This window comes from Tympanuchus pallidicinctus, unplaced genomic scaffold (assembly GCF_026119805.1).
Source record: "Tympanuchus pallidicinctus isolate F22 unplaced genomic scaffold, pur_lepc_1.0 scaffold1, whole genome shotgun sequence".
NCBI classification, from domain to species: Eukaryota; Metazoa; Chordata; class Aves; order Galliformes; family Phasianidae; genus Tympanuchus; species Tympanuchus pallidicinctus.
In genome coordinates this window covers 100,155,629-100,180,485 of record NW_026294618.1, presented here as the reverse complement: position 1 = coordinate 100,180,485, position 24,857 = coordinate 100,155,629, and the positions used below count along the sequence as shown (strand labels likewise).

The window sequence follows — 24,857 nt, the reverse complement described above, 5'->3', positions numbered from 1 at the left end:
ATGAGAAATGCTCACACTCATTCCACCTGTGCTTGGAGGAGGAAATCTTCACTCAGAGCAGTTTCTCATCTTGAGCCAAGCTCTTTTGAGATGTGAAGTAGATTCACAAACATCTCATGTTTTTACACTGGAAGAAGAAGTGAAATCTTATGCGTTAAGTTCTTGTGAGTTTTCCATTTAAAGATGAAGGACTGAAGTCAGTGCAGTGTTTGTCTGAACTCAGCCTTCCATCCTCTTGAAACACAAGTCTAAATCAAATGCTGAGCGATGAACAGAAGCTTCCTTTTTTTTGCAACTAATTTGCTTTAAATGACATAAGCTAGGTTTATTATTATGAATATCTTCCCCTACTCTATCTGCAGTTGTCAATTCTGCAAATTCAGGCTAGGTTAGGAGATGACTGTCGGCTGTTGTTTTTTCCCTTGCATTATGACTAGCAATAAAAGTTCTGCAAGATAAAATAGAGTGTCAGTTGCATCTGTGTTAGCCAATACTTTTAAGTTGAAAACCTCAATGACACCATTGCTGCTTCTTTGCCATCTGTGAGCTTGGAGTGATGAGAGAGATGAGAGTTTAACAAATAATTTTGCTGATGTAGGAAAAGAGATAAGATTCACTGGTCTCTTAGCTTGGTGTTAACTCTGCCAAATAACGAGCGTACGCTGTAGCAATGATTACTTTATTGCTGACATGAAGCTAGGATGCTGAATGCAGCTAGGGAGAAGTATTGCTGAGTAAGTAAGGTGACATTTTTGGTGGATACGTTCTGGACTAGAAATGAGCTATATCATTAAACTATCTCTTTCTCTCTCTCTCTTTATTATCGACTGGCCATTCAGCAGGGGAAAAAAAAATCCTGATTTAAAAAAAGTTATTCCTTTTTTTACTACTTAGCTATTACATGACTTTATCATCTGTGAAGCCATGTGAGGAATGATTAGTTCTCTGAGTCTTAACAGCTCTGTTGGAGAGCATTTCAGAATGAGCCGTACTGTACTATTCTCCATAAGAGAATCAGCTTTTAGTGAGGCCACCCAGGAAGTGAGCTAATCTGCAATTTATAATGAAATTCCTCGGGGAGAATGAATACAACTTTGAGAACACAATTCTGTTTTTGGTATGACTCCAGCCATCTCAAATTTTCCTTCAGATGACCTCTAAAATATTCCAGCAAAGAAGAGGAAATATTGATACCTCTATGAAGGCCTGTAGCAATCAAAACCCAAGGAAAAAAAGATTTACTACAATGAAAATGGATAGGAACAGATAAGAAGCTTTCTGACGAGGACAATCTTCTTTCTTTTCTCAAACACAGCTACTTAGCAGGAGCTGAGGCCTTTGTCATTCAGTAGACTTGAGTTTTGCCAACAGGAAGTACAGTTCTGCTTCTGCATGTTATGTGCCTTCTCAAACACAATGCATATTCGTATCTCCTCAGAATTCCGGACTCTGGAACACATCTTGCCTATTCCCCAGCATCGTGTTGCCTGCAGCATGAAGTCTGTGGCGCGTCTGTGTGAACCTGTGCCCCCATTGGCAGATCTACCCCTCAGCCAGGCCAAAGAAATGGATCACCTTTCAAGTCCTTGCCTTCTGAAGGACGATGACTGGAAGGACAGCAGTGGAAGGGTAAGGGCTGTGGGTAGGGGTGAGCAGGTTTCTTTTTCAATGTCAATGATTGCTTCAGTAACAAAATGTCACTGAAAATCATCATCTTCCTCTCATGTGGAGAGAGGCATTCGTTTTTGCTGGTGCAGAAGATGCTGGTTGAAAGATAGCACTAAGACAAAAAAAAAAAAAAGAAGCATTCTTCACCTATGAAAGCCAATTCATTGCAGATCTAAATGGTGGATTCAGTTATATGTTCAGTGAACGTGTGCAGTGTGCATGCTTGGAAGCAAAGATCATAACGTTAGGTGTAAGCAAGGTTGCAAAAGAGCAGTTTTCTTTTGTTACTTTACTTGCTGTATCTCATAACTGTGTTACTCTCAATTTTTCATTTCATTAAGACCAATGTTTCTCAGGCTTTTTTGTTTGAATCCTCTTCTGGATACATGCTTTTCAGGGAGCAGCTGTGTTCCTCAGGAGCAGAGAATGGAGGAATGGGAGTGGTGTTTGCTCTCCTGCCATGGCCTGTAGGAACCAAGCTGTCTGCCCTCTAGTAATGTGGGCTATGCTTTTTGGGGCACTCCTTTTGGCTTGAGCAGGACAAAGCAGTGTCTTGAACCAGTGGAATGATTTGGAAACAGAGACCATTGAGTATTGAGATGAGGAAAAGGAGGAAATATTCTGAAGCAATTGGCATTTTTGTGGAACATGCATTAGAGACCATAATGCTCAAGCGCTGTGTTCCTGATGAGGGGTCACGTGCAGTTTGTGCATCTCTCTTCATGCTCATTGATGCATTTCTTATACAACCAGATCCATATCACCATATCCAAGTCTGCTCAGGAGAAAATGCGCCAGAAGCAAATAAAAGAGATGGAGTTTTTGCTCAGAGAGAGGGAGAAAGAGAGAGCAAAGGAGAAGTCGTTGCAGGTCTCCACTTGGAGTGCTGACCCTGGGGGTGTAGCTGGAGAAGGTGAGTGGTTGCTATAGCTGTGGGGCTTTGTGTTCACTTGTTTACTGTTTGCATAGTGTTGTAAATATCTATGAAATCAAACTGGAAGGCTGTTTCACTTACATCTGAGTGGAAGTTAGAATATGATTTATTTCTGTTTTCCAGAGAAAATTACAGAGGCATGAAGTGTCTTGCCTGTAGCCCATAGTGAGTCAGTGACATGAAAATAAGTAACTTCCCCACCTTCTCCTATCAAGTCTTGCAGGCTATATAAGTCTTGCAATGACATTTGTGTTTCAGACTCTCTAATTGAGAGTAGCTTACAGGGAAGGTGAATGGGTGAGTCTGAAAGCTTCTTAACTAAGGTGCAACCTGGACAGCAGAAATTGGACTATTTCCAGTTAAAAGGCAAAAAAAAAGAAAATTATTGCTCATGTGATAGGACAGATTATTCTGCCCCCAGCTGAGGAGCTTGCATTGCTGAGCCATGCTGGAAGCCCTTAGCATCACTCACATTTTACCCACATGAATGCACGGCTTTGCTGACTTAATTGCAGCTGACAGGCTCTGATTGTCCTGCAGCATGCATTACCATGAGTGCTGCTGCAGTGATCTTAAGAAGTCAGCACCCAGCCCAAGGGCACCACGCAAGGTTATCTGCTCTTTTTCTTGCTGCTGTTTTGTGAAATGCTGGTATGGAGTGCTGAGGTGGGAGTCCAAGAAATGTAGCTTCTGTATCTGGCCTTTGAAACAGTAAAACAAAGGAAAGGCAGTGCGGAGTTTTCTTCGTTTTTGAGTGGAGAATATCACTGCATTCTGCTATCAATCCCAGGTTAGCGTGCAAAATGTTGTGCTTGGAACAATAGGACAACAGATTTACCCAACTCCAACAACAATTCTAGCCATTTTCAAGCCTACAGTCCACCCTGTCCAGCATCCTACTCACAAGGTGCTTTTCTGTCTCTGCAGACTTTGGCCCACTGCACATCAATGGGGCACTCTCCATCTCCTCCAGCACCAGCAATGCATGCAGGTCGAGCATTGGTACCACGCTGAGGAAGCGGGTCAACAGGCCCTCCTTGCCCAGCATCCCTGTCATCAGCCAGGACACCAGCTTCCCACGGCACTCCTCAGGTAAGTCTGCTCTGCTGTAGTTGCTCTTCTGTCCCACGAGGAGCACAAACTTCTTGTACCCCAAACACAGATGGAACCTCAGGTCCAAATCCTGTCCTGAGGATTGAGAGCAAGCCTGCTTCTAAGCCACTCCAGCCCAATGATACTGGAGCAGCTGGTCCATATGGATCCAGTGAAAAGTTTAACTGAATAAAGCAGTGATAAAGTCTTAACCTCATACTGAGAGTCCAAAATATAACACTGGTGCTGGCTTCAGCCAGTAGGTTAAACAGGGAGGCAGCTGTACTTGCAGGGCTAGCCCACTCTGCATATATGTGTACCACCACGATCAGTTAGTACTTACTATCAGCTATAGTGATAGGACAAGGGGGAATGGTTTTAAACTGAGACAGGAGAGGTTTAGGTTAGATATTAGGAGGAAGTTTTTCATGCAGAGGGTGCTACGCACTGGAACAGGCTGCCCAAGGAGGCTGTGGATGCCCCATCCCTGGAGACATTCAAGGCCAGGTTAGACGTGGCTCTGGGCAGCCTGGTCTGGTGGTTGGCAACCCTGCACATAGCAGGGGGTTGAAACCAGATGATCATTGTGGTCCTTTTCCACCCAGGCCTATCTCATGTTATGAATTGTGAAAAAGGGAGCTAGGAATCATTATTCAAATGGTGTATTCTACGGGTGCTACTCATTGATTTTTTCAACATTGACCAGAACTAGCCTGACATGACTCTCCATTCATGTTGAATACGTACATCTACGTATTTGTACAGACAATGATAACATCAGTGAGATCTGAATTTTGGCCTATCAGAGCATTTTTGAAAAAATTGCTGCTGATTTTACAGTTCCTCCATTCTCCACATTTTGGAGAACACACAAGGAAGCTTAAATATTCTATAAAGTCCACATCAGTTCATCTAGATTCTATGCAATGTTTATACTCAATACTTCCAGACAACTCAGGTGTTTTCATCTACACTCTAGAAAATAAGCTTTTCAGTGCAAGACATGAAAACTATAAAATAGTTTTCTAAACATGCATTTGTCATCTCAATTTTGTTGTGCCTTCTACATATATCATCAAAAGAGCGTGTTTGCCAACAATTTGCATCTATATTTACATACTCCTAATTCATGTTTGGAAGGCTTTTTTTTTTTTTTTGTCACAGCTATCTAGACTAGAAATTGCATTTTTCCACAAGAGAAAGCTTAGGCACGGCACAGTTTGCAAACGAGTACCTTTGACAAATTTCACCTTGGTGTCTTCAAAGTACAACCAGTGCGTACCACTGAAATAGTAAATATTCATAATGCTTGAAAAGTAACAAAAACTATAAACTACTACTTTCCCTATAGTATATTAAAATATATGTGCACTCAGCTGCCTGCTGTCTAGAATGCTTGAAATGAATGGAAACAGGTGCTCTGATGGATTTAGAGGGTGAGGTATTGGTTCCCCAGTGGTTGTTCCTTGGGGATTTGCCTGAGCCCAACAGGACTCAGTGTGCAGATTTCAGGTTTACAGAAGGAGTTGGAGCCCAGCGTAGGGTGGAGGGAGGATGCTTGGGTGCTGGGGAAAGCAGTAAGCCTGGAAGCAGAGAAGGTTCTTGAAGGCAAAGCCAGTTTGTACCCACATGTAACCTCAGCTGACAGCGTGGTTTGCAGCATGCTCTGTGGTGCCATACCTTGCCAAGGGTATGTAATGCCAATGTCTGACCTTCTGCCTACAGCAAACTCACTGCCAGCCATTGCTTTGGGCTGCCTGGAGTGGGGAGAGGAGCCTGAGTGTGGGGACACCAGGGAGACCAGACCCTTCTCTCATCCTGAGCAGGTGCTGCTCGATGCACTCGCATGGCTCAGCAGCAATGACTGGTAAGAACCTGCTTTCTTCTCATCCTTTTTTCCTCTCAGTTAAAAGGTAACTTAAAAATGTTTTCTTTCAGCACCTCCGTGGCCAGGCAGTCCAGATAGACAAAAGGAACTGGTGAAACCACTACAAAGTCATCACAGGGCAAAGATGTAGTGGCAGCCGCTTGCATGTCCTGGTCCATAGCAGTGCTTACAGCCACAACAGGTCTCTGCTATCTTCTAGCAGGAAAGAAAAAAGTCATGGAACAAGACAGTGTTGACACCAGAAGCAGTCCTGACTTTAGAGATTTGGAACCCTCAGAACGCTGCCCTAGGTGGAACTGAATAAGGAGTTCTCTCTGGTCCTGCTGCTGGCAGCAGGAGAAGGCCCTTCACCCTGGAGCTGCCTATGGGGTGTTGCAATTTTTGCAAAACAGACTGAGAAGTGCTGCAGGGTTGCTTGACCTCTTATTTCTCCTGAAGTGCTTGTGTCAGAAAAAAAATATATATATATCTTTTAGAATCCTTGCACTTCTAGAAACTAACTTTTCCTCCTTGCAGCTTCCTATGGGTCACGTAAGGATATTTTGTTGATAATCACCATTTAATCAGAAATTAGATGGAAAACAGGAGACTGAATTTCAGGTGGGGGTCCTTCTGATTTCTGGGCTCCATTCACACCACAATTACTGAGAAAAATCTCCAGCTTTTGAAGCGACTTCCTTGCATGGGTGCTTTGCTTTTTTCCCCTCCACATTGAACAGGTGAGGGGTAGAGAGCTGCTACAGGTGTGAGCAGAAAAGGTTGTGCTCAGGGATCCCAGTGGTGCTGAGTTATCTGTCCTACAGCCCTCTAGGCCTCGACTCTACCCTGTGTCCTCATCCAGCTCAGGTCTTTAATGAACACAGTGAGGAAAGAATGGCATAGGAAATTTGTGTTTCAGTGCTTTCAGGAAGGCTGTTTTGTTTAATGGCTACAAATTAACCCTGAAACCATCTATTTGCTTTCTGGATTTGTGGATGCTTTTGATCATGACAGCCTCCAGTGGCAACCAGTTCCACTGTTTAGCTAAGTGCTGTGTGAGGAAGCACCTCCCTTTGTTTGTTTGAGCCAACACCCCAGTAATTTGTGAGGGTGCTGCCTTCTCCTTGGGTGGTGAGAAAAATCAATCTCTTTGGTAATTGCCTTTCAGGCAGCTGAAGGGGAAAGGACTCTTCAGCATCAGACGCTTGGCCATCTGCCACTCGGAAATCCTCCTCAGTAGACTTCATGATGTTACCTTGGCAGTTACCAAAGAGGTAGGAATATTGCTTTTAATCGAGTCCCACATACACTGTTCATGGGGCACAGATTAGTTATGTACCTGCTCATTTACATGCGACCTCAATGTCTGCCTTTGTTTCTATTTTGAGATCCTATGTCTCTAATAGCTATGTCACCTATCTATATCATCTGTCTGTACACATAGTGGTACATGGCATATCTTTGCCTCTCCTCTTTGAGCTAGATGGTCATTATAATGCAATATACAAATGAAGAACTCATCATGTGATTTGCCACGACCCAAATAGCTGCCGAAGCTGTAATTAAATGCTGCACCTTTCACCTCTCAGCTCCCTCCCTCTGTGTCTTCCTCAGCATTCTGGGAATTAAATATAGGTATATATTCCAGTGTTTCCTGATGATCTCTTCTTTTTTCTTTCAGTGTGCTTTTTGGTGACTTGTCCTTTCCACTGACCCCTACTGCTTCCATGCACTAGTGATATTTTGCATTGCAGCCCTCTGTGCTTGGAGCATCCTGGCTGTGGGATCTGCTGGGCACACAGCTTTACTGTCCCATTATCAAGTTAACAGAATTCTCATCTTAAGCTTCTTAGAAAAACTTGTGACAATATGTCTAACCTGGCATTTGTTGATGGCCCAAGCAAGCTGTCTTTTACTACACGACTGCCAAATATATTAAATTTTCCTTTGATTGCAGAACATGGTAAGACTTAACTCCTTTCCATGAAAGTCAGTCCTTATCTTTTATCCAGTGTCTGATGATATTGGAGGTTTGAATATCCCTCGTGTTGAACTCTTCAAACTTTTTATGTATGCAGAATTCAGACTCTCTCACTGAGAGCAAGGTTAGGAGAAGACGACCTTAGAACTTATCTTGTTTGATTTTGACGTTATTTTTATGCTTCTGAAGATTTTTTTTCCTTTTTGCTCTATGCACTCGTGCAGAGACATTGCTCAGTTCTTATTTCACTCCAGCCCCAAATTTTGCTTTCACAAGCCCTTGTAGACCGTTAGTCTCTTTTCTTAACAAGTACAATCAAGTCTGGCCAAAAGAAGGGCTGGACTGTCCTCCAAAGTGCCTTTTGAATGAAGCACACAACTCCTTAAGTCCTTCTTACTTTCCCTTGTGGGAGAGTTTGTTGGAAGCATGGATCACTTCAGAGCAGCACTGGAAGTTAGAAAAGCCTGGTGACGACACCTATAATTGCAAGTGGTCTTCCAGAATCCTTGAGTCCAACAGAGCGAGTAGATGGCAAAGCAGATGGACTCAAGTTCCTTTTGTGAATTTTGTTGTAGACCTGAACTCATGAACTTCATTTCCTGAGTGAGTGCTCAAATGGTCAGTGTTATGTTTTTGGACTGAAGGAAAGGACTGTTCCTCTATCTTGTCAGCTCTTATTATTATTATTTTTTTTTTAGTGAAAGGCCTAAAATCAAAACAGTGTATGGTGTGGGCTAAGCAGAGTACTTTATTCTGTGTGGAAGAAAGTTTCTTAGGCCTGCAGGCTCACTGAAATTGGATTGTAAGTGGGGCTGAGGACACAAAAGAAGTTGGTGTTAGAGTAAGTTGAGTTTCTGTGCTTGTGATCTCCTGCCCTTTTGTTCCACCCAGACACAGAGAAAAAAATAGTCTTGTTTCCTGGGACTTCTGTCCAGGGGAATGGGTTTTTTTTCTTTACAAGATGATTCTTATGTTTCTCCCTCATAACTTCCCCAGGTGAACAACCTCCGCTCGAAGGTGTCTCGGTTTGCAATCAGCACTCTTGGAGAGCTCTTCAGGATCATGAAGAAACACATGGACCAGGAGGTAGAGGAGGTCACTCGGGCCTTGCTGCAGAAAACAGGGGACTCCAGCGAGTTCATTCAGAAAGCAGCTGATCGATCCCTGGGGATCATGGTGGGGAGTGTGACTCCTGCAAGAGCAATGGCTGCTCTCCTGGCTGGTGGGGTCAAGTATGTGGTTCTTCTCTTAGTGACATCCTTCACCTAAATTGTGTGCTAGGTGGAACAGATGGGATACGGAGGGAGGACAGAAAGAGGGGGAAAGGGTCCTTTATCCTGGATCTTCTGTGAACTCAAGAGTTGAATGTGTCCAATTACTCACTTCCTCAGCTCATCTACTTCTGTCCTGCTGTAACCTACTTGCTCTCACAGTCTGTCAACACTGCCTAGATATGGTGAATGATGAGGAAGCGAAAGCCCCAGTGGAGGTTGGTGGTATGGCCTCGTGGCTTTGTGGGGAAAAAAGACAATGGCAATTGCAGCAGTGAATGTCCTTTGCTATTTCACAATACTAACCACAGAGGCTCTGGGAAAAAAAACACATGCATCATCATTATGCCACTAACTTGAGAAACAGGGATGCTAATTGCTGGGTTGTGGAGCATGCAGGGGAGGATGGGCTAGGTCTGGCATAGCCTGCTCAACAAGCACAGCTCCTGCCAAGTGGACGGTCGTGTCCTCAGAGCTACTCTTTCTATTCAAATTGATGCTGTGGATTGGCTTTGAGATGGTGAGTCCCTTCACAGGCAGACTCCCATGAGGAATCTGAAGTAGATGCTGCCTTAAAACATTAGTGCCATGTCTGATAGTTTTGGATAGGCACACTAGAAAAGACAATTTGGCTGAAATGACTACTGTCCTTTCCTTAACTTTTGAAAACGGAAATCCAAACACTTAACAATTGCCAAGCTTCAAAAAACACTGGCTGCACTGCTGCATATTCTGCAGCTTCATGCTCCACAGAGCTTTTCCTGCTCTTTCAAGAGCTGGCAGATTTAGAAGTGGGTGGAATAAGCCCCAATCCTACTACAGTGCTCTCTGTGGTGGGAGCCCTCCAGTGAGTCACCAGGAAGAATCTTTTATTTTCCTCTTTCTCACAGTCAATAATTTCAGGAAAGAAAATGGTTATCTGATAGTCCAGAGAGACTGAATTTCTCCCTCCTCTCTGTACGTATCTGTATCGTGCCAACATATGTGTTTGTCTGAGAGCGTTGTCCTTTTCTGGTGGCAAATATTGCAGTGAGGATTCATGCCTGCTTCCCCAGCGATGACAGGCACCAATACCTGTCCTTTGGACTCTCCTTTCCCCTCTGCTCCCTTTTTTCCAGTCACCGCAATGTCCTGGTGCGGAGGTACATGGCAGAACACCTGCTGACTGTGATGGAGCAGATTGGAGCTGAGAAGCTCCTGTCAGGCACACGTGACAGCGTCGAGCTTCTTGTTCACATGCTGGTCAAGCTTGCTCAGGACTGCAATCAGGATACAAGGTGACAGTGCCTCATCTTATCACCTAAAAATGGAAAGCTGTTTGGTGTCTGACTGATAAAACAGCAGAAGAGGGGAAGATGGAGTAAATATTTAAAAAGTTATTTCCTAATGTGAATAATGATGTCTTGGGAAACAAGTGCACTGGCTAAAATGAGGTTGTCCAACAAGAAGGACTGCTGCTAAATTCCTGTGACTTGAATGATTTTTTTTTATTCAGATCAGCTGAGCTCAGACTAATCAGCAGTGTTAGCTGATTATCACAGAAGGATCCCAAGCATTTCTTCCCTGTGAGGTTAAGACTGTCCTAGAAAAAATTTCCTTTTTCTTTAAGCAAAGCATTCAGTCTTTCTAAATCCCTTCTGCAGATTTAGTCGTCTAAGGTATTTACATTTTTTTATTTCCAACAGTGTAATGTTATCTGTGGCTGAATATACTTCTGATTTCCTCTTGCAGATAGCTGGAGTTTCATAGCAGGTTATAAACACAAGAAAAGGCCCCTTACTTTCTCTGTTACTCTAAATTCCCATTAGTAGATGCAAGAACACACAACTAACTGCCCATGTTTATACCCATAGTACAGAATAAGAAGTAGTAAGTGTGAATTGATTTACCCTAGCTTCTCTGCTAGGAAAGTTTAGTGGAATGACAGCAAAGCACTGGAAATAAATTACAATAGCAAAGTGGATCTGCTCCATAGGATCCTTTGATCACAGAATTTCACTGTGAAATTATATTCTCCTGTTGCCCCCCTGTCCTCGAGGGCTCTTCTCTTCAATTGGCAGTGGTGTCAGATGGAGGTAAACATCTCACTTTGCTGAATGGACACTGCCTTCCTGTGAAGGTACTGCAAGTGATGAGTTGAAAATCACAGTACATTCTATTAAATTCTTTCTTTTGTTTATGAACAAGGCAAGGGAGATTGCAGTAATACTCTGTAGCTAAAATGTTTATTCATTTCTCTCTTCCTTAGGTTTTATGGACGGAAGATGCTGAATATATTGATGAGTCATCCAAAATTTGATGGACATTTGAAACAATTTCTCCCCTCCCGTGACTTACAAGTTGTTATGGCAACAATTAAGCAGAAAGTAAGTGCTTGGCAGGAGACACATCTCCTTTATGCAAGTTCTAAGATTGCCAATATGAGATTAAGCACGTTTAAACTTCCTTTATCTCATTCTTCTTTTGCTGTATCATTTTGCTTCTGGAAATGAACTGTTGTTTCTTAGTGTGTTTATCAGCAAACAGTGAAGGAATCAGTGTGATTAGAAATAAAAGGTTGTCTGTTGAATATCAACAACAAACAGGGTAGGAAGCCAGGAGAAAATCCCTAAAACCAAAACCCCATATAAACACCCTGTTGCCCCCACCCGACAGAATAAAGGAAGCAGTAGTGCCAACAAATTTCCCAAATAAACAAATATACACAAAGCTATCACAATCAGTGGTGATATTGTCTGTGTTCTGGGAATGCTGCCCTGCTTTCATGCACTGCAGAAGAAGCTCTGTGGATTTGGCAGCCAGTAGAAAATCATCTCTATTTTTCCTTTTGTTCCTCTCCATTTATATTCCAGAAAAGAATGCGTCTTTGTGCAGGAATAGGGAGAGTGAGAACCAAATCAACTCTCTAACATGATGGACCAACTTCCAGAGAGTCCAAAAGTTTTCTGCTGTTCTCTCTGAGAAGGCGTGTTCCCTATTTGTCTGCATTATTCCCATTTGTGCTCATAACTGATGATTTACTGCTGCCCGTCATGGTAACACCTACAAGCTGCCTTAGGTTTGTGAAGACAAGACCTCCAGCAGAGACTGCAGGAATCTCTGGCCCTCTTCCCTCTCTACATTATGAAATGTGTTCTTAAGCCTTTCTTCATAGGTGTGATCTTGGTGATAATCTGTGCTTAAGCAAATGATTTCCTGTCTTACCTTTGATAAATTAAAGTGCTTTTTTAATATATGTATTTAGGGGATAGAAGACCGTATGTCTGAACCTCCATCTGCCAAAGGCCGCAGGGAGTCCAGGAACAGTGGCTTGATGACATCAAAAAATCTGCCTTCTGATGAAGGGTACTGAACTCTTCTGTTTTATCTGACAAAACATGTGACAAGCTTTTCATGTCCTCTCCTCAGTAAAATCTTTCAGGTGGAGCTGAACTGTGCCAGAGTATGTTTCCTGCCCCACAGAACTTTTTACGATGAAAAAAGTCTGCTTCTGCTCTATGCTGAAAACAAGTTCTCTAGGGGGAGTAGGTTTCCTCAAATTGAGAGATGACAAGATAACTGCCAGTGGCAGCTCAGATAGAGCCAATGCAGTGGTTAGGAGAGTGGTGTAGAGGCTGTGAGAGGGTCATGTTTCTGCTGTTTGACTTCAGACTTATGTTTTCAGTCAAGACTCCTTAGCATAGTAAAATTTTTTTTTTTTTTTTTAATGTGGGTAATTTTGCTGAAAAGTCCCAGTCTGGAATGAAGATGCCGATCTCAAAATGGCACTTTCCATGCGTGTGGTTTGACCTAACTCAATCAATAGTTTTCAAACAGCATCAGCAAGATAACTTCTGACCAGCTTTGGAAGACAGTCAACTCAATGTGGAGTTTTTGTGTAGCTGTCTGTCATTTAGCCCTACGATGAGTTTTCTGATGGACAGCATCTCCTCGATGATGCAGATTAGCATCCAGATAGGAAGTTAGTCTCCTCGTGCCAGTGAGAAAACTACATGTTACCTGTTTTCCTCTGACATCAGAGCATAGTGTTGTGCTCAGTGATAACAAGATGACCGCATACCTCCCTACCATGGTTGTGATGCTTCCCTGCTCATGCCAGGGAGAAATTGATCAAAGGGAATTGTTTTCACTGAGTTTTCTAAGCTGTGAATCTGCCTCTAGAAAAGCCATACTGTGAGCACAGTAGTGGGTTGAATGACTGAGGTTTTCATCTGTGTTACCAGCTCTCTGAATCCCTTCAGATATGCCCTTTAATGTCTTTTGAGTGGGATTCACCTGTGCCGATCATATGAGCTACTTATCCAGATTCCCATGCATATTATAGAGATGCTTCCCCATGACAACTAATTTCCTTGTAATATAGACAACTCATAACCTTGAATTAGTGCTTATCTTTCCCTCCAGAGTAATGCTAGATGACTACTTTGAAGACCTCAGAAGATAACTGAGGTGAATTCTATCCCTGGTGCCTTGGTTTTCCTGAATAACCAGTAGTGACAAAGTTACTTAGAGGCTGCGTCCTGTAACAATTGTCGTGAGATCAAAGCTGCTTTTCCGATCAGCTTCTAGCTGAAATAACTTCATTAGGAAGTCTCCTCAAATGTTTTCCTCTCAATTAACTGACAATGTCATTACTAAAAGGACTTACTTTGTTTTTACTTTCCAATTTGAGGTCCAGCTCTGATGTCCTCCTCTTACCCCGTCAGACAGTTCGGCGCACATCTCTTCGCACTGTGGAGGAGATTGAACAACTCAGGGAGCTTAACATTCTCCTGTCAGCAAAGGAGTTTCAGACACGAATAGAGGGAGTCATGCTCCTCCTAGATCACTGCAAAAGCAACCCCCAGCTCATCTCAGCAAATATTGTCCAGGTAACCAGTCCATCTCTGTAGCTCCTTTCCCTTTAGTTTCCTTCCCAAGCTTGTCACAGTGAAATTAACTTCATCTGCACTACATGGTAGCCATTCAGGACTGGCTAGTCCCCTCTCAAAATAATTTAATTCAGCTCCAGATTCAAGGCAAGCAATTTCAGTCTGATGTATTTCTCTGGCAGGTGCATTGTTGCTGCTGTTCAGGAGGCAATGATGGAGTTTACTGTTGCTGTAGCTTTTGTTGTCTCCTACTCTGTTAGGTGGAAAGAAAGGAAATCTAGACACTGAACGCTTGGCAATTCTTCCACAGAAGAATGGCTTGGGATGAAGGAGAGAAGTATCATGCGGGTGCTGATTTAAAAATAAGGATACTTCTGTAAACTTTGTCTTTTTTTTTTTTTTTTAAATTATTATTATTAATTATTTTTTTTTTAATGAAGGCACAGTTCAGGCCACTCACTTCCCTTCTCACCTCTTTCGTGGTTGGGAAGGACTGTTCTCACCCTTGTTAGGGCTTCTCTTTTCTTTTTGCAAAGGTAATAAAAATAGCTACAGACATGGCTTCCTTCTTCCTGTTTTTTTCCCCCTTTCCAGAGAATATGGTGCCTGGTAAAGTGGTTGACATTGCTTGAATGAGAAATGGCACAACAATTTAAACTCTAGAAGTCTAGTTTAGAGAGATGGTTCACCTCAGAGGTGGTGTGGATCCTCAAGAGTTCATCAGAGCCCTGCACTCTTCCAGACCCAGGTTCTGAGACAGAGACAAAACAAAGAGAAACTCCTATCCGCACCCAAACCTTGTAATACTGCCTGAAAATCTTTTAACCCAGCCTGAGGTTGTGGAAAGTCTATAGTAAGTATCCCTCAGGAAGACAGTAAATTCATGCTAGCAAGCATTAACCTGACAGAAAGTGTTACATTTGTCTATAAGTGGCTGGGAATTTGTTTCTAAATCCCTTGTAGAAAGACGGACATTTTAACCCAGCTTTCGCATTGTTTGTTTTCTTAACAGATTTTTGATGTTTTTGTCCTGAGACTTCAGGATTCCAATAAGAAGGTGAAGCAGCAGTCACTGGCAGCTCTGGCTTCAGTTATACCCATTCTCAGAGACACCTTACACCCAGTGCTGGTTTCTCTGGTGGCAGCAGTCACTGACAACCTGAACTCAAAGCACACAGGGATTTACACCGCGGCTGTGAAGGTACTGGAAGCATCCATTGCTCACCTAGGTAAGGCTGACCTGGGACACTGACTGTTCTTAATTGTGAGCTCCATATTTTAAAGCCAAGTGAACAGCCATCTGTGGATAACCTGTTGTTGCCTGGAGAAATATTCAGCAGCTGCAAGATGTTTATGAAGTCCTGCATGAATTCTTTCTAACCCAATCTGTTATATCTTATTGTGATGTGCAGTTGAATGGATACTGCTTATCATCTGGGTTATTATTAATTCAGTAGAGAGGATGTTGTAGGCATTATCCTAAGCACCTTCCAAAAGAACATGAGTGAAGCAACTAGCACATCATGACCATTTTCTCCTTTCTTCCTGGGAAACTGTGTGTTTTTTGTTTGTACTGAATTACATTTTTAAGACGTGCATTCTGGTAAGTTTATGTCCAGAGAATCAAGGTGAAAGTGACATGTCTTTTTCCTTGAAGCATGTCATGGGAATGGTGGTGGAGGCTCTTTGCTCTGCTGGGCTTTGTTCTCTGCTCAGGCATCGGCAGCTATCCCAAGCATCTGGCCCAGAGCCTTCATCTGGCTCTTGCTGACCTAAGGCTTTGAATTCACCCATTTTGCAGTCTTTAGGCAGTAGTTTAGCTATGTGAAGCTCAAATGAAAATGTTACTTTGAATCTGAAGATTGAGACTTAGAATTTAATAAGATTATATGTTATGAGAGATCGCAGGGGAGATCAGATGAAGGATGAAAATTCTTGCTGGAGAGTCAGCCTGGAGGGTAGAAATACATTGGCTCCCCTCTTCTGCTAGGGTAAGGAGTCCATTATCATCCCCTATTCTGGATGCTCAGACAAGAGGCCACAAGTCTGCCAGCAGATGTAAAATGCATTGCTGCAGCAGGGAGGTGGTAAGCTTCTGATCTGCTCTGTGTCCTGAACCACACAGCGTGCTGCAGGGTGTATAGTTCTGCTGCCCGCCAGGATCACCTTGTGTTTTTTTTTTGATCACTGTTTTTGGAACTATTCCACTGCAATCTGCTCTGGAAACTGATTATATGTGTGTGGGTAGTATGTTTTTCTTAATAAAAGCGTATGGGACACAGCCCTGAGGTTAGCTCCCCACTTCTCATGCCGTAGGTTTCAATTTGCTTTAATTTGCAGTCACCTGAAAAGAAGAGGGTCAGAAAAGCAGAAATAAAGGGATGGGGAAGGACAGAGAATTTCCACTAATATTTTTTTTTTCTCTCAGCTCTGTTTTTTGTTTGACATTAATAATTCACAACAGTGAGCACAAGGACAGAGAGGTGACTGCTGCTCCATACGAAGGAAGGGCTGGTAGGGTTGGCTGCAGCCAGAGGACATGGTTCAAAAACAGTTCTAAGTTTGCAGAAAATATTCTTTCTGACTCTTAGGTTATTCTTATGCATTGTATTTTAGGCAGATGGATCCCCTGGAGGATCTATCTGCAAGGATCCAGTGGAGAGGTGTTGACTTCGACTACTTCTCTTCCTGCACACATTTCCACCAGGGAGAGACACCTGCATAGATCCATGTAGTTTGCTGAAGGTGTTTACATCTTCCTAGTGCAGTGTTTAAAATTTGGCTAGATGAATACAGCCTTCTGTTTCTCTCTTGATCTCCTGGTGTAGATTTAAAAGCACACTGATGATACCTATGCTACCACTGCCATTTCTGCAGCTGTGACATGAAGTTTCCATTTCCTGGAGGCTCTTCATCTGGTGTTTACTGCAGCTGTGACTTCTATTGAAATGTGAGATGAGAGCTGATGTGTATTTCTGCATGCAAGGAGTTTGGTTTCAGAAAGATGGATGCCATCAATAAAAGTGTTCTCTAGAAGTTTATTACACTGATTAAAATCTACTAGAGAAAAGCAGGTTCCAGATAAAGTGCTTGGCTTCTAGGACTGATGCCAAGTTTGTCGATCATTCATATCATTTATGTTATTTATCAAAGACCCTGGATTCCTGCCAGTTCTTACTGGTGGGCTGGGTGAACAGGAGCTCTGATGGTGCAGTCCTTACACACCACTTCCCAGACAAGCTTGAACATTTACCAGTGGTTCCCCGGATCCTTGAGAGGCTTTCTTTCAAGTGCTGTTTGTCCACTTTGGTGCCAACAAATCTTGATGTATAACTTAGCTAGAATTCAGGGACAAAGGGACTTTTGGAGGTTCTTTGGGCCCAGTTTGAGTTCCCAGATGATTTGCTTTGCTACTGATGTGAAGGTTTAGTGGTGCATTAGAGCTCCTGCAGGACAGCTTCCCGGAACACTCTACATACTGTGTATTAGTTGGTCCTGTCTACTTTCCACTTGTACTTTCTACTTCTTGGTTTTCTTTTTTTTTCTTTTTTTTTAAAGAGAATTCATGATTTGCCAAGCTCATTTCTTTAGAACAAACAGGTATAAATCTAACTGTAAATGATGGCTTGTTCCAAATGTTGTTCTGCATGGGGCAAGATCGCTCTAGCCAATAACTACATAGCCAAGGTCTGCTGTAAATTCCCTTGCCACACAGATTTATGTCAGCTCTGAAAATGCAGCACTGGGTGAACACGCCTGAAAAATTTAGTGTTGAAGAGGCAGGCCTTAAAGGGAAATTAACAACTTTCTCCACATCAGCCTCTATGGATCCAGTGCGTTTGCTGACCTGTTGCCTTTCTATGTTCCAAATATGGGGTTGTGGGGAGAAGGGTGTGAGACCTGTCCTGCTGTTGGTCCTGACCCATTTTTTTGTGGTGTTTGGGAGAAGGTTGGGGAAGAGATGCCAAATCCTCCTAATAGAGGATGCGATAACCAGATCCCTTCAAGGTTTTGAATGGGGCTTTCAGTCATCTTTCCCCCTTGCCAATTTTGAGAGATCATCGTGAATTTTCAGTGCTGGCAGGTGTCAGAACAGGAGCAAGGCATGTCTGTTGCTTATCAGGCAGACTTTGCATAGACTTTCCAGCCAGTAAGGCAGGGTTTATTTTTTGTGCGTTTGTTCATTTTTAAGGGCATGAGAACAAATTCAAAAAGGCAACTGAGTCAGATATATTTTGGAGTTTCAACACTTTGGGCGAAGGTTCTACTGATGGAAATGCCTGAGCTAAATCTGAGCTAAATCTTCCTCATGCTTTGAAATTTTCTGCCTTTACAATTTAAAATCAAATGGCAAATGACCAAAAAAAACCCAACAACAGAACTCTGAAGGATTGTGTGATGCTTCTAGCTTAGAGTGAGTGAATATATGCAATGTCTTGCCCCATTGCTCCATTGAGTTTCCTACCTGAGAGCCCAACTATTGCTCTGAGTCTCTGTGTGGATGTGCTGCAGATTCTGAGTTTGAGGTGAGATTTCCTCATCTGTCAGTTTTAATGACCCATGCAGACATGCAAGCTGGTTGTAAGATGACTTGATTGCTCAAATGTAAAAACAACAACAACAAAAAAACCCACACAAAACAAAGCCACTTTGTAGATGGGGCAAATGAAGCCTTGGCACCAAGACATAGATCTTGTTTTCCTACATCTGTCCTAATCTGTCCCCTGTCATGAAAGAAATGTGCTGCTGCCTGACTCCAGGGTGTGGGGTCAGAAGAGCAGCCCCCGTAGTGCTCAGTCATCAGCTCTGTTGAACAGGGTAGGGGAAATCTTCCCCTATAAGTGGCAGCACAGCAAAGAGCTGAACACAGTGAAAATGTGAGCATGGAGAAACAGATTCTTTTGTTCTTATTGCGAGTGCTGGACCTGTCCTGTGTCCAGCAGTTTAGCTGACATCTTATGCAGAGAGTTAAAGCTAAGTCAGTAAGAATTGAACTGACTGCTGTCTTGTTGTTTCTTAACAGCAATTAAACACCACTCAGTCTTTTGGTCTCTTGAGGCAGCTAAAGCAAAGTTTGGGTAAATTTGTTATTGACTGGTGCTTTTAGTGTTTTGAAAGGCATAGGGCTTTTGAAGCTCTTCCATTGGAAGGTGAATTGTGATTATAAACAATTCTTCCTCACTCATCCAAATCCCAAGTGTTCCCATGAAACCCTGCATAGGTACCAATAGTATAAATTAATTAACATTTTGTACTGATGTAGATCTCTAGAACTCAGTTTGGGGTTTTTTATCTACTTTTTTTTTCCAAAGCAGCAGCTGTAGGGTTACTCTCAGGAGAGGAACAGCAGCTGCCAATATTGCAGGAATGTGAGTGAAAAAGCAAAGTGTCTGTTAGGAAAGGTGAATGAGAAGACTGTAATTACCAAAGCAGAAAATTAATTGAAGTAGCAGGATCAATTCCTTACTGTATGCTTGCCAAAAGATCAGTAGGGACTCTTTTTATACCTCATGTTAAAAGGAACTCTTAATAGTACAGTGCTATTTAAAACTGCCCCATGAGCATTCCTTGTCCGAGAGAAGCTTTACTCAGCTTATCAAAGTGGTAAGACTAGAGGACTGCAGACCAATCTGCACAACACTTTATAACTAAAACAAGACCCCATATCAATAACAGGTAGCATAGGAAAGAAGTACACGTATATGATGGTCAAGTACTGGGAAATCGGTTTTCGGCCTCTGTGCCAACGCCTGATTTCAGAGATGTTCCAACAGCCCCTGGGAGGAGATGGCGTTGATGATGAGTGGGTAATTCTCTCTGATAAAAGTAACTTGGATACTGGTATGTAGGTCCTAACAGGTGAATTACAGTGTTAACACTGGTTTATCCATTAGGAATGAATGGATGTATGGGCTCCTGAGCCTTCCCTGACCTTTCTCCTCAAGGTTGGAGAAGTTCACCTCGCAAAGTTCTGTCGTGCAAAACCCGTGTATTGCTTATGTGTGATTTATATTTGGAGGGCCCTGATGAGAAATGTCTGACACTGCTCTTTGTGCAGCACTTCACTTCATATGTGCAGATGTGACACGAAAACCTTTGTTTTGAATTTTGAGTCCTCCCAAGTGAACTTCAAAGAAAGAGCAAACGCAGAAACTGGCAGAAATATATTTTATTTACAGAATGCCATTACCTCTGCCTTCCTTCCCCACCCCTTCTAATGACCTGTTCTACTGAGCAGAAATTAACATTTCTCTTTCAGACAATGCATTACTGCTGCAAGCGTTGGCTCACCGAGTGCGTTTCCTCAGCGGCCGAGCCATGCAGGACGTCACGGAGCAGCTCTCAGGTACTGCCTGCTTCAGCCAACCTCTGCTTTTAAGCCATGCATTTTCCTGGGAAATGGCAAATATTGAGTGGGAATTCCTTTGAATATTCAGTTCAGTAGCTCATCAAACACCTTAAGGCCCTGGCTTGTCTTCCCTGCAAAATACACATAGAAGTCATGTCTGGCATGGTTTGCCTGCGTGCTGTCATGGTGTGCAGTGTGAGATTGGGGTGCTGAGCTCTCACTGGGGCATCTCAGGACGTGCTTCTGAGAATGAGAGGAGCTAAAAATACCCTGTCCTGCTCCTCTCATCTTAGGACAGTGCAGGAAAGGTCAGGGAAGACTCTGGGAGCACCCTTTTCTGAAGCAAATGACAATTCTATAGAAAAATGCGTGGCAACTGATATTTCTGAGGATTGGTTTGATTTGTCAGCACAGGACTCTTGTCTTGCTGTTGGAAATGCTGGAGGCTGCATCCTGCACAGCCCAGGCATTATAGTTGACATCTTACAGGCAAGATGAATGTGCAGGGCAGGGTTTGGCACAGAAATGGGCAGCAAAGCTCAACTCACAGAGGCTCCCTGCCTGTGCTGCAGACCCGATATGGTGCTTCAACCATTACAGGGTGTGCAAACAGCCTATTTCTGTATCAGTGGTGTCCTACATGCTAAAAATGCAGCTGATAATTGGTTTATAATAGTAGCTTACTGTGAGTGGCAACAGCCAAGGAGTGAAAGAAATGACAACCTCAGTAAAAGCTAGTGGAGGCTATTTATAACCTTGCTTTAATTAGGGCTAAATCCACTGCTAATTATGCCAGCATCTTTTAATCCAAGATTTAATATGCTTTGCTTCTTCATTATGAATCTCAGAATGACATGTTTAGCCACAGCAAATGTAAAAGTGCCTTTAAAGATCATTTGAATAAAGTAAATCGCCATAAACATGTAATTTAATTTTACAGTTGTTTTAATCTCTTTTTGAAAGAAAACATTTGAACATAAATTGGAATTATTCTAGAGAGGGCAGATGTTCTCTCTGGGATTTAGAGGGAACAGGCAACTCTTTCTCCTATGGAAGTCCATAGCAACTGCTGTGCTTAATAAGCACTTAAGCTCAAATCAACTTCCATTTAAAAATAGGTATAATAACCTTGTTCTGCTTTCCAGAACTGTTCTTAGGTTCTTGCAGCAGCTGTTTAAATGTTAATGACTGAAGCTGGGTTACCAGCATACAGAAAACCAGCGTCCTTTCCCTGCAGAGTAATGAATGGTTACTGCGTAACATTTCCACTGAGCAGAAAATAAGAGCTCTGTCTCCTGGCCACTTCAGATTTTGATATCTCAGCAAAATCTGCCATGCAATGAGTCTGTCTGTAGTAAATTTTTGTTTGTATTTAATACAGTTCAGTTTGGGTAAAGGCCTGGGAACAGATTTCAGAGCTGCAGAGCTTGTTTTTTTGATGGAAGATTAAGTAAAAGTTTCTGTCTTCATTTCCCTCTTTTAGGGAGCACTGCCTGGATAAATGCTATCGAAGTTTTCAGATGCTGAAATGCTGTGGCAGTGGGATCTGGGTTATTACCTTGGGTGTTCTGAAGTTGGAAACAGTTGCTCATTAGGGGCCACCAAGTATGAGGGGAAAAAGCTCAAATCAGACCTTTCAGCCAAAGATATCAGTTAGTCACTGATGTTTCTAATATGACTGTCAAGCTTCATGCGTCTTTTGTGGGCTGAAGTTCTGAAATGTGGTATAGTACTGCCATTTGCTGTGTGCCACAGAAAAAAGGGCACTGCCAGATTAGACTTGTGGCATTTTTCATCAAAGGTCACAAAAGAAAAATTGTTCTCTTTATTAGAAAGCTTTCTATTACTTCTCTAAGCTGCATTTCAAAATCTACTTCAGTTAGTTTAGATAACTTCTTCACGGAAATAAACAGATTTGTCACTTTTGTCATTGGTAACATAGAAGTTGTGAAATAAATTACCAAAGGTGTATGATGCACTTTGCCAAGTAAGTCTATCTTGGACACAGAGCCTCCGATCTGGAGAAATTATGGTCCTTAGCAGTCATAGGATCATAGAATCACCAAGATTGAAAGAGGACTCCAAGATTATCTGGTCCAACCATCCACCTACTACCAATGTTTCCCCACTAAACCACGTCTCTTAGTTAATCCATTAATTTCAATATGCGGTCAGCCTGTTTGGGGATCACTGAGTTCACTTGTTGGCATTGACAGGAAAACCCTTCAAAGAACCAAAACTACAGGTACTTGCTTGCACTGAGGTTGTTAAGAAATTTGTCTCTCTTGCCTGGCAGTGCTTGTGGCATCCGTTTATCCCCGGAAAGCCCACGTGGTCGAGCGCTATGTCCTGCCTGTGCTCTGGTTCTTCCTGGGCAACATGATTGGAAACGGTGTCCTGCCCGGGCGAAGCAGCAATGTCAGGGCTGCGGTCACCAAGCTTGCCAAGAGCCTCCACCAAGAGATGGGCTCCAGCCTCAAGGAGCATGCTGCCAGCCAGCCTCCGCACGTGACAAAACACCTCTGGCATGTTTTGGACCTGGATGGTCAGTGAAGAAGGCTTGGTGTCCTCCATGCAGCTGGCAGAGACCCTGGCATTGGTTTTACTCCGATTCTGAAGCACCAGATTTATCCTACAGAGTTTAGCTACAGACGTATATAGTCTATTTTGATGTAGGCTATTTTTTAAAAAAAGGAAATATTTTTCAAAGCTTTTATTTCTTGAGCTCCTCTTTCCTGCAGAACTTACATAGACATGAAAAAAAAAAATAAAAACCCATGTGTAAATGCAACTTGTAACTGTAAAAAGGAAATAATATATTTATATACATACTTGGACAGTGAGAGATGTGCATATATATTTACTTACAGTGTAAGAGATGGGTTTTGTAAGCATATGAGCTGCAGAATTAGATAGCTTGCTGTCAGTGCAATAGCAGATGCACAGGTCAAGCTCTTTGGTACCAGAACAGGAGAAATGCCCTTGCCTTTGCTGAAATTCCCCTCCTATTCCAAGGGGTGTATCTTGTCTATAGTCCCCTTTCCTTCCTCATGTAACAAGCTGATGCACAGAGATCCTGGGGCAGCAATGGGCTGAGGATACCTCACTCCAGATTTTGTGTTATAAGCTGTGATCGGCACTGTGGAACAAATAAAGCCTAATTTTAGTTTAACATATACATTTTCTTAACATTTAAAAAGACAGATAAAAAAGAAAAAGGACCTGTCCTTTAAGAAATTCAGTGTTTGCCTTATTTATGGATGAATAAGCACTTCTTGATCTGAGATTCAGGAGAGGAGGTAAGTGCCAGTTCTTCCCCACACAGAGGTTTGGAAGTTCAAAGGGGAGAAATCATGAAAGAAAAGAGGACAGGCTGAAGGCAGCAGATGCTGATGCTTACTCAGATAAGAAAATAGAACAGCTTGATCTATGCTCATCTGCTGGCAGAATTGTGAAAGAAACTAAAATGGAAGTTTTGGAGAGAAGAAAAAATTGAAAACGAATGGTATAAGACACAATGGGGCTATGGTAAAAGGACCTTGTATTGAGGTTGGGAGTCAAAGAATAAGCAGGGAGATCTCTCCAGCCTAAGAGTACTGGGGTTTTTTATTTACTGTACCTGATTTGTATGTCTAAAGCCAAAGAACTCCAACTTAATAAATAATATTGTCACATTCGGTCACCTATTCAGGAAACACTTTTTCAGTACATAACTGAATTGGTGGAATTATTTGTCTCTTTTTGCAAAGATATGGCATGGGATCTAGGTGAGGGACTTGGCTCTGAGACACTGGTGTGTCAGGAGATCCTGCAGAGACTGCTAGAAATCTGTAGAGATGGTGCAGTGCTTTACAGTTTGGCATCCTAACAGTTTACCAAAACCAGGTGTGATGGTGTTCTGCAGAGTATCACCATGCATCAAAATATTAAGTGGAGAATGAAGAATACTGGAGGGTGGCTGAGTTTAAACAGCTGATCTTGAATGGTATCACTTCATTAAACTGCTGAAGTTGGCTGCTGCATGAGTTCTACTTTCAGGCAATAATTTTTGTAGTAGGTGGCATTCCTAGAGGACTTGGTCTTGCTTCTTCCACGTCCAGAGTTGCTTTTGCTGTTTCCCTCTGCGGATCATCCCTCTGGAGCTCTGTACATGCTGTTGTGCACAAGCTGCTTTTGCTTGGCTGAGTAGAAACTCTTCTTTTTTACTTTATCTGTGCTTGCGTCATTGGGGATGCAGAGAGGAGTATCTGCACTTGGGAGAAGTTGTTTTTTTGTGCACCTCAGAAGAAACCTCCTAGAGCTTATTTTTTATGTGTTTAGTTGTAGGACTTGCAAAGTATGTTTAAAAAGTAACTTGTGTAACTGGTTTATTTAACTCCCTCCTGGCCTTGAGCATTACTTTCATGCATGCCCCATAGTAAGTGAGAATAAAGCACTGCCTACTGCTACCTCTTTTCTGTCCAGGTGGTTGTTTGCTCTTTTGTTTTTGAAACAGAAAACCTCTCCAGCCAAGACAGTTTCTCTATGACAGAGGTACTGTCTTACCACAGAGAAATCAAATTTAGCCGTTAAGGTGTCTGTTTGCAGCAAGTAGAGAGAAATAGGGGTTAAATGGTGTGTGTTAACGCAGTTCAGGTGAGCTCTCCTGCCAGCTGCTTGCACTTAAGAAGTTGCTGTGCAGCCATTTAGAGTATTTGGAAGCAAGGCAAAGGGCAGGGTTGAACCTTCCTCTAGAACTAGTAAAAGATTGTAATGTTTCTTCTTCTTTTTTTTTCTTTTCTAACTTATCTTTATTGTAATATTCTAGAAATCTTATCAGAAAGG

The 24,857-nt window shown here is 42.5% G+C and overlaps 1 protein-coding gene across 3 annotated transcripts in view; it reads left to right on the top strand.

The window, feature by feature from the left end:
- Positions 1-23,209, top strand: part of TOGARAM2 (TOG array regulator of axonemal microtubules 2) — a 46,467-nt gene extending 23,258 nt beyond the window's left edge. For all 3 annotated transcript variants that reach the window (XM_052682107.1, XM_052682101.1, XM_052682114.1), the window contains 13 exons: positions 1,439-1,629; positions 2,422-2,581; positions 3,530-3,694; positions 5,420-5,561; positions 6,730-6,835; positions 8,539-8,774; positions 9,932-10,090; positions 11,062-11,179; positions 12,058-12,158; positions 13,486-13,684; positions 14,697-14,913; positions 19,944-20,030; positions 22,330-23,209. In XM_052682107.1, the coding sequence (XP_052538067.1) occupies positions 1,439-1,629; positions 2,422-2,581; positions 3,530-3,694; positions 5,420-5,561; positions 6,730-6,835; positions 8,539-8,774; positions 9,932-10,090; positions 11,062-11,179; positions 12,058-12,158; positions 13,486-13,684; positions 14,697-14,913; positions 19,944-20,030; positions 22,330-22,586 (2,138 nt within the window). In that variant the 3' untranslated portion in view covers positions 22,587-23,209. The remainder of the gene's footprint in view (positions 1-1,438; positions 1,630-2,421; positions 2,582-3,529; positions 3,695-5,419; positions 5,562-6,729; positions 6,836-8,538; positions 8,775-9,931; positions 10,091-11,061; positions 11,180-12,057; positions 12,159-13,485; positions 13,685-14,696; positions 14,914-19,943; positions 20,031-22,329) is intronic.
- Positions 23,210-24,857: the final 1,648 nt, after the last annotated feature.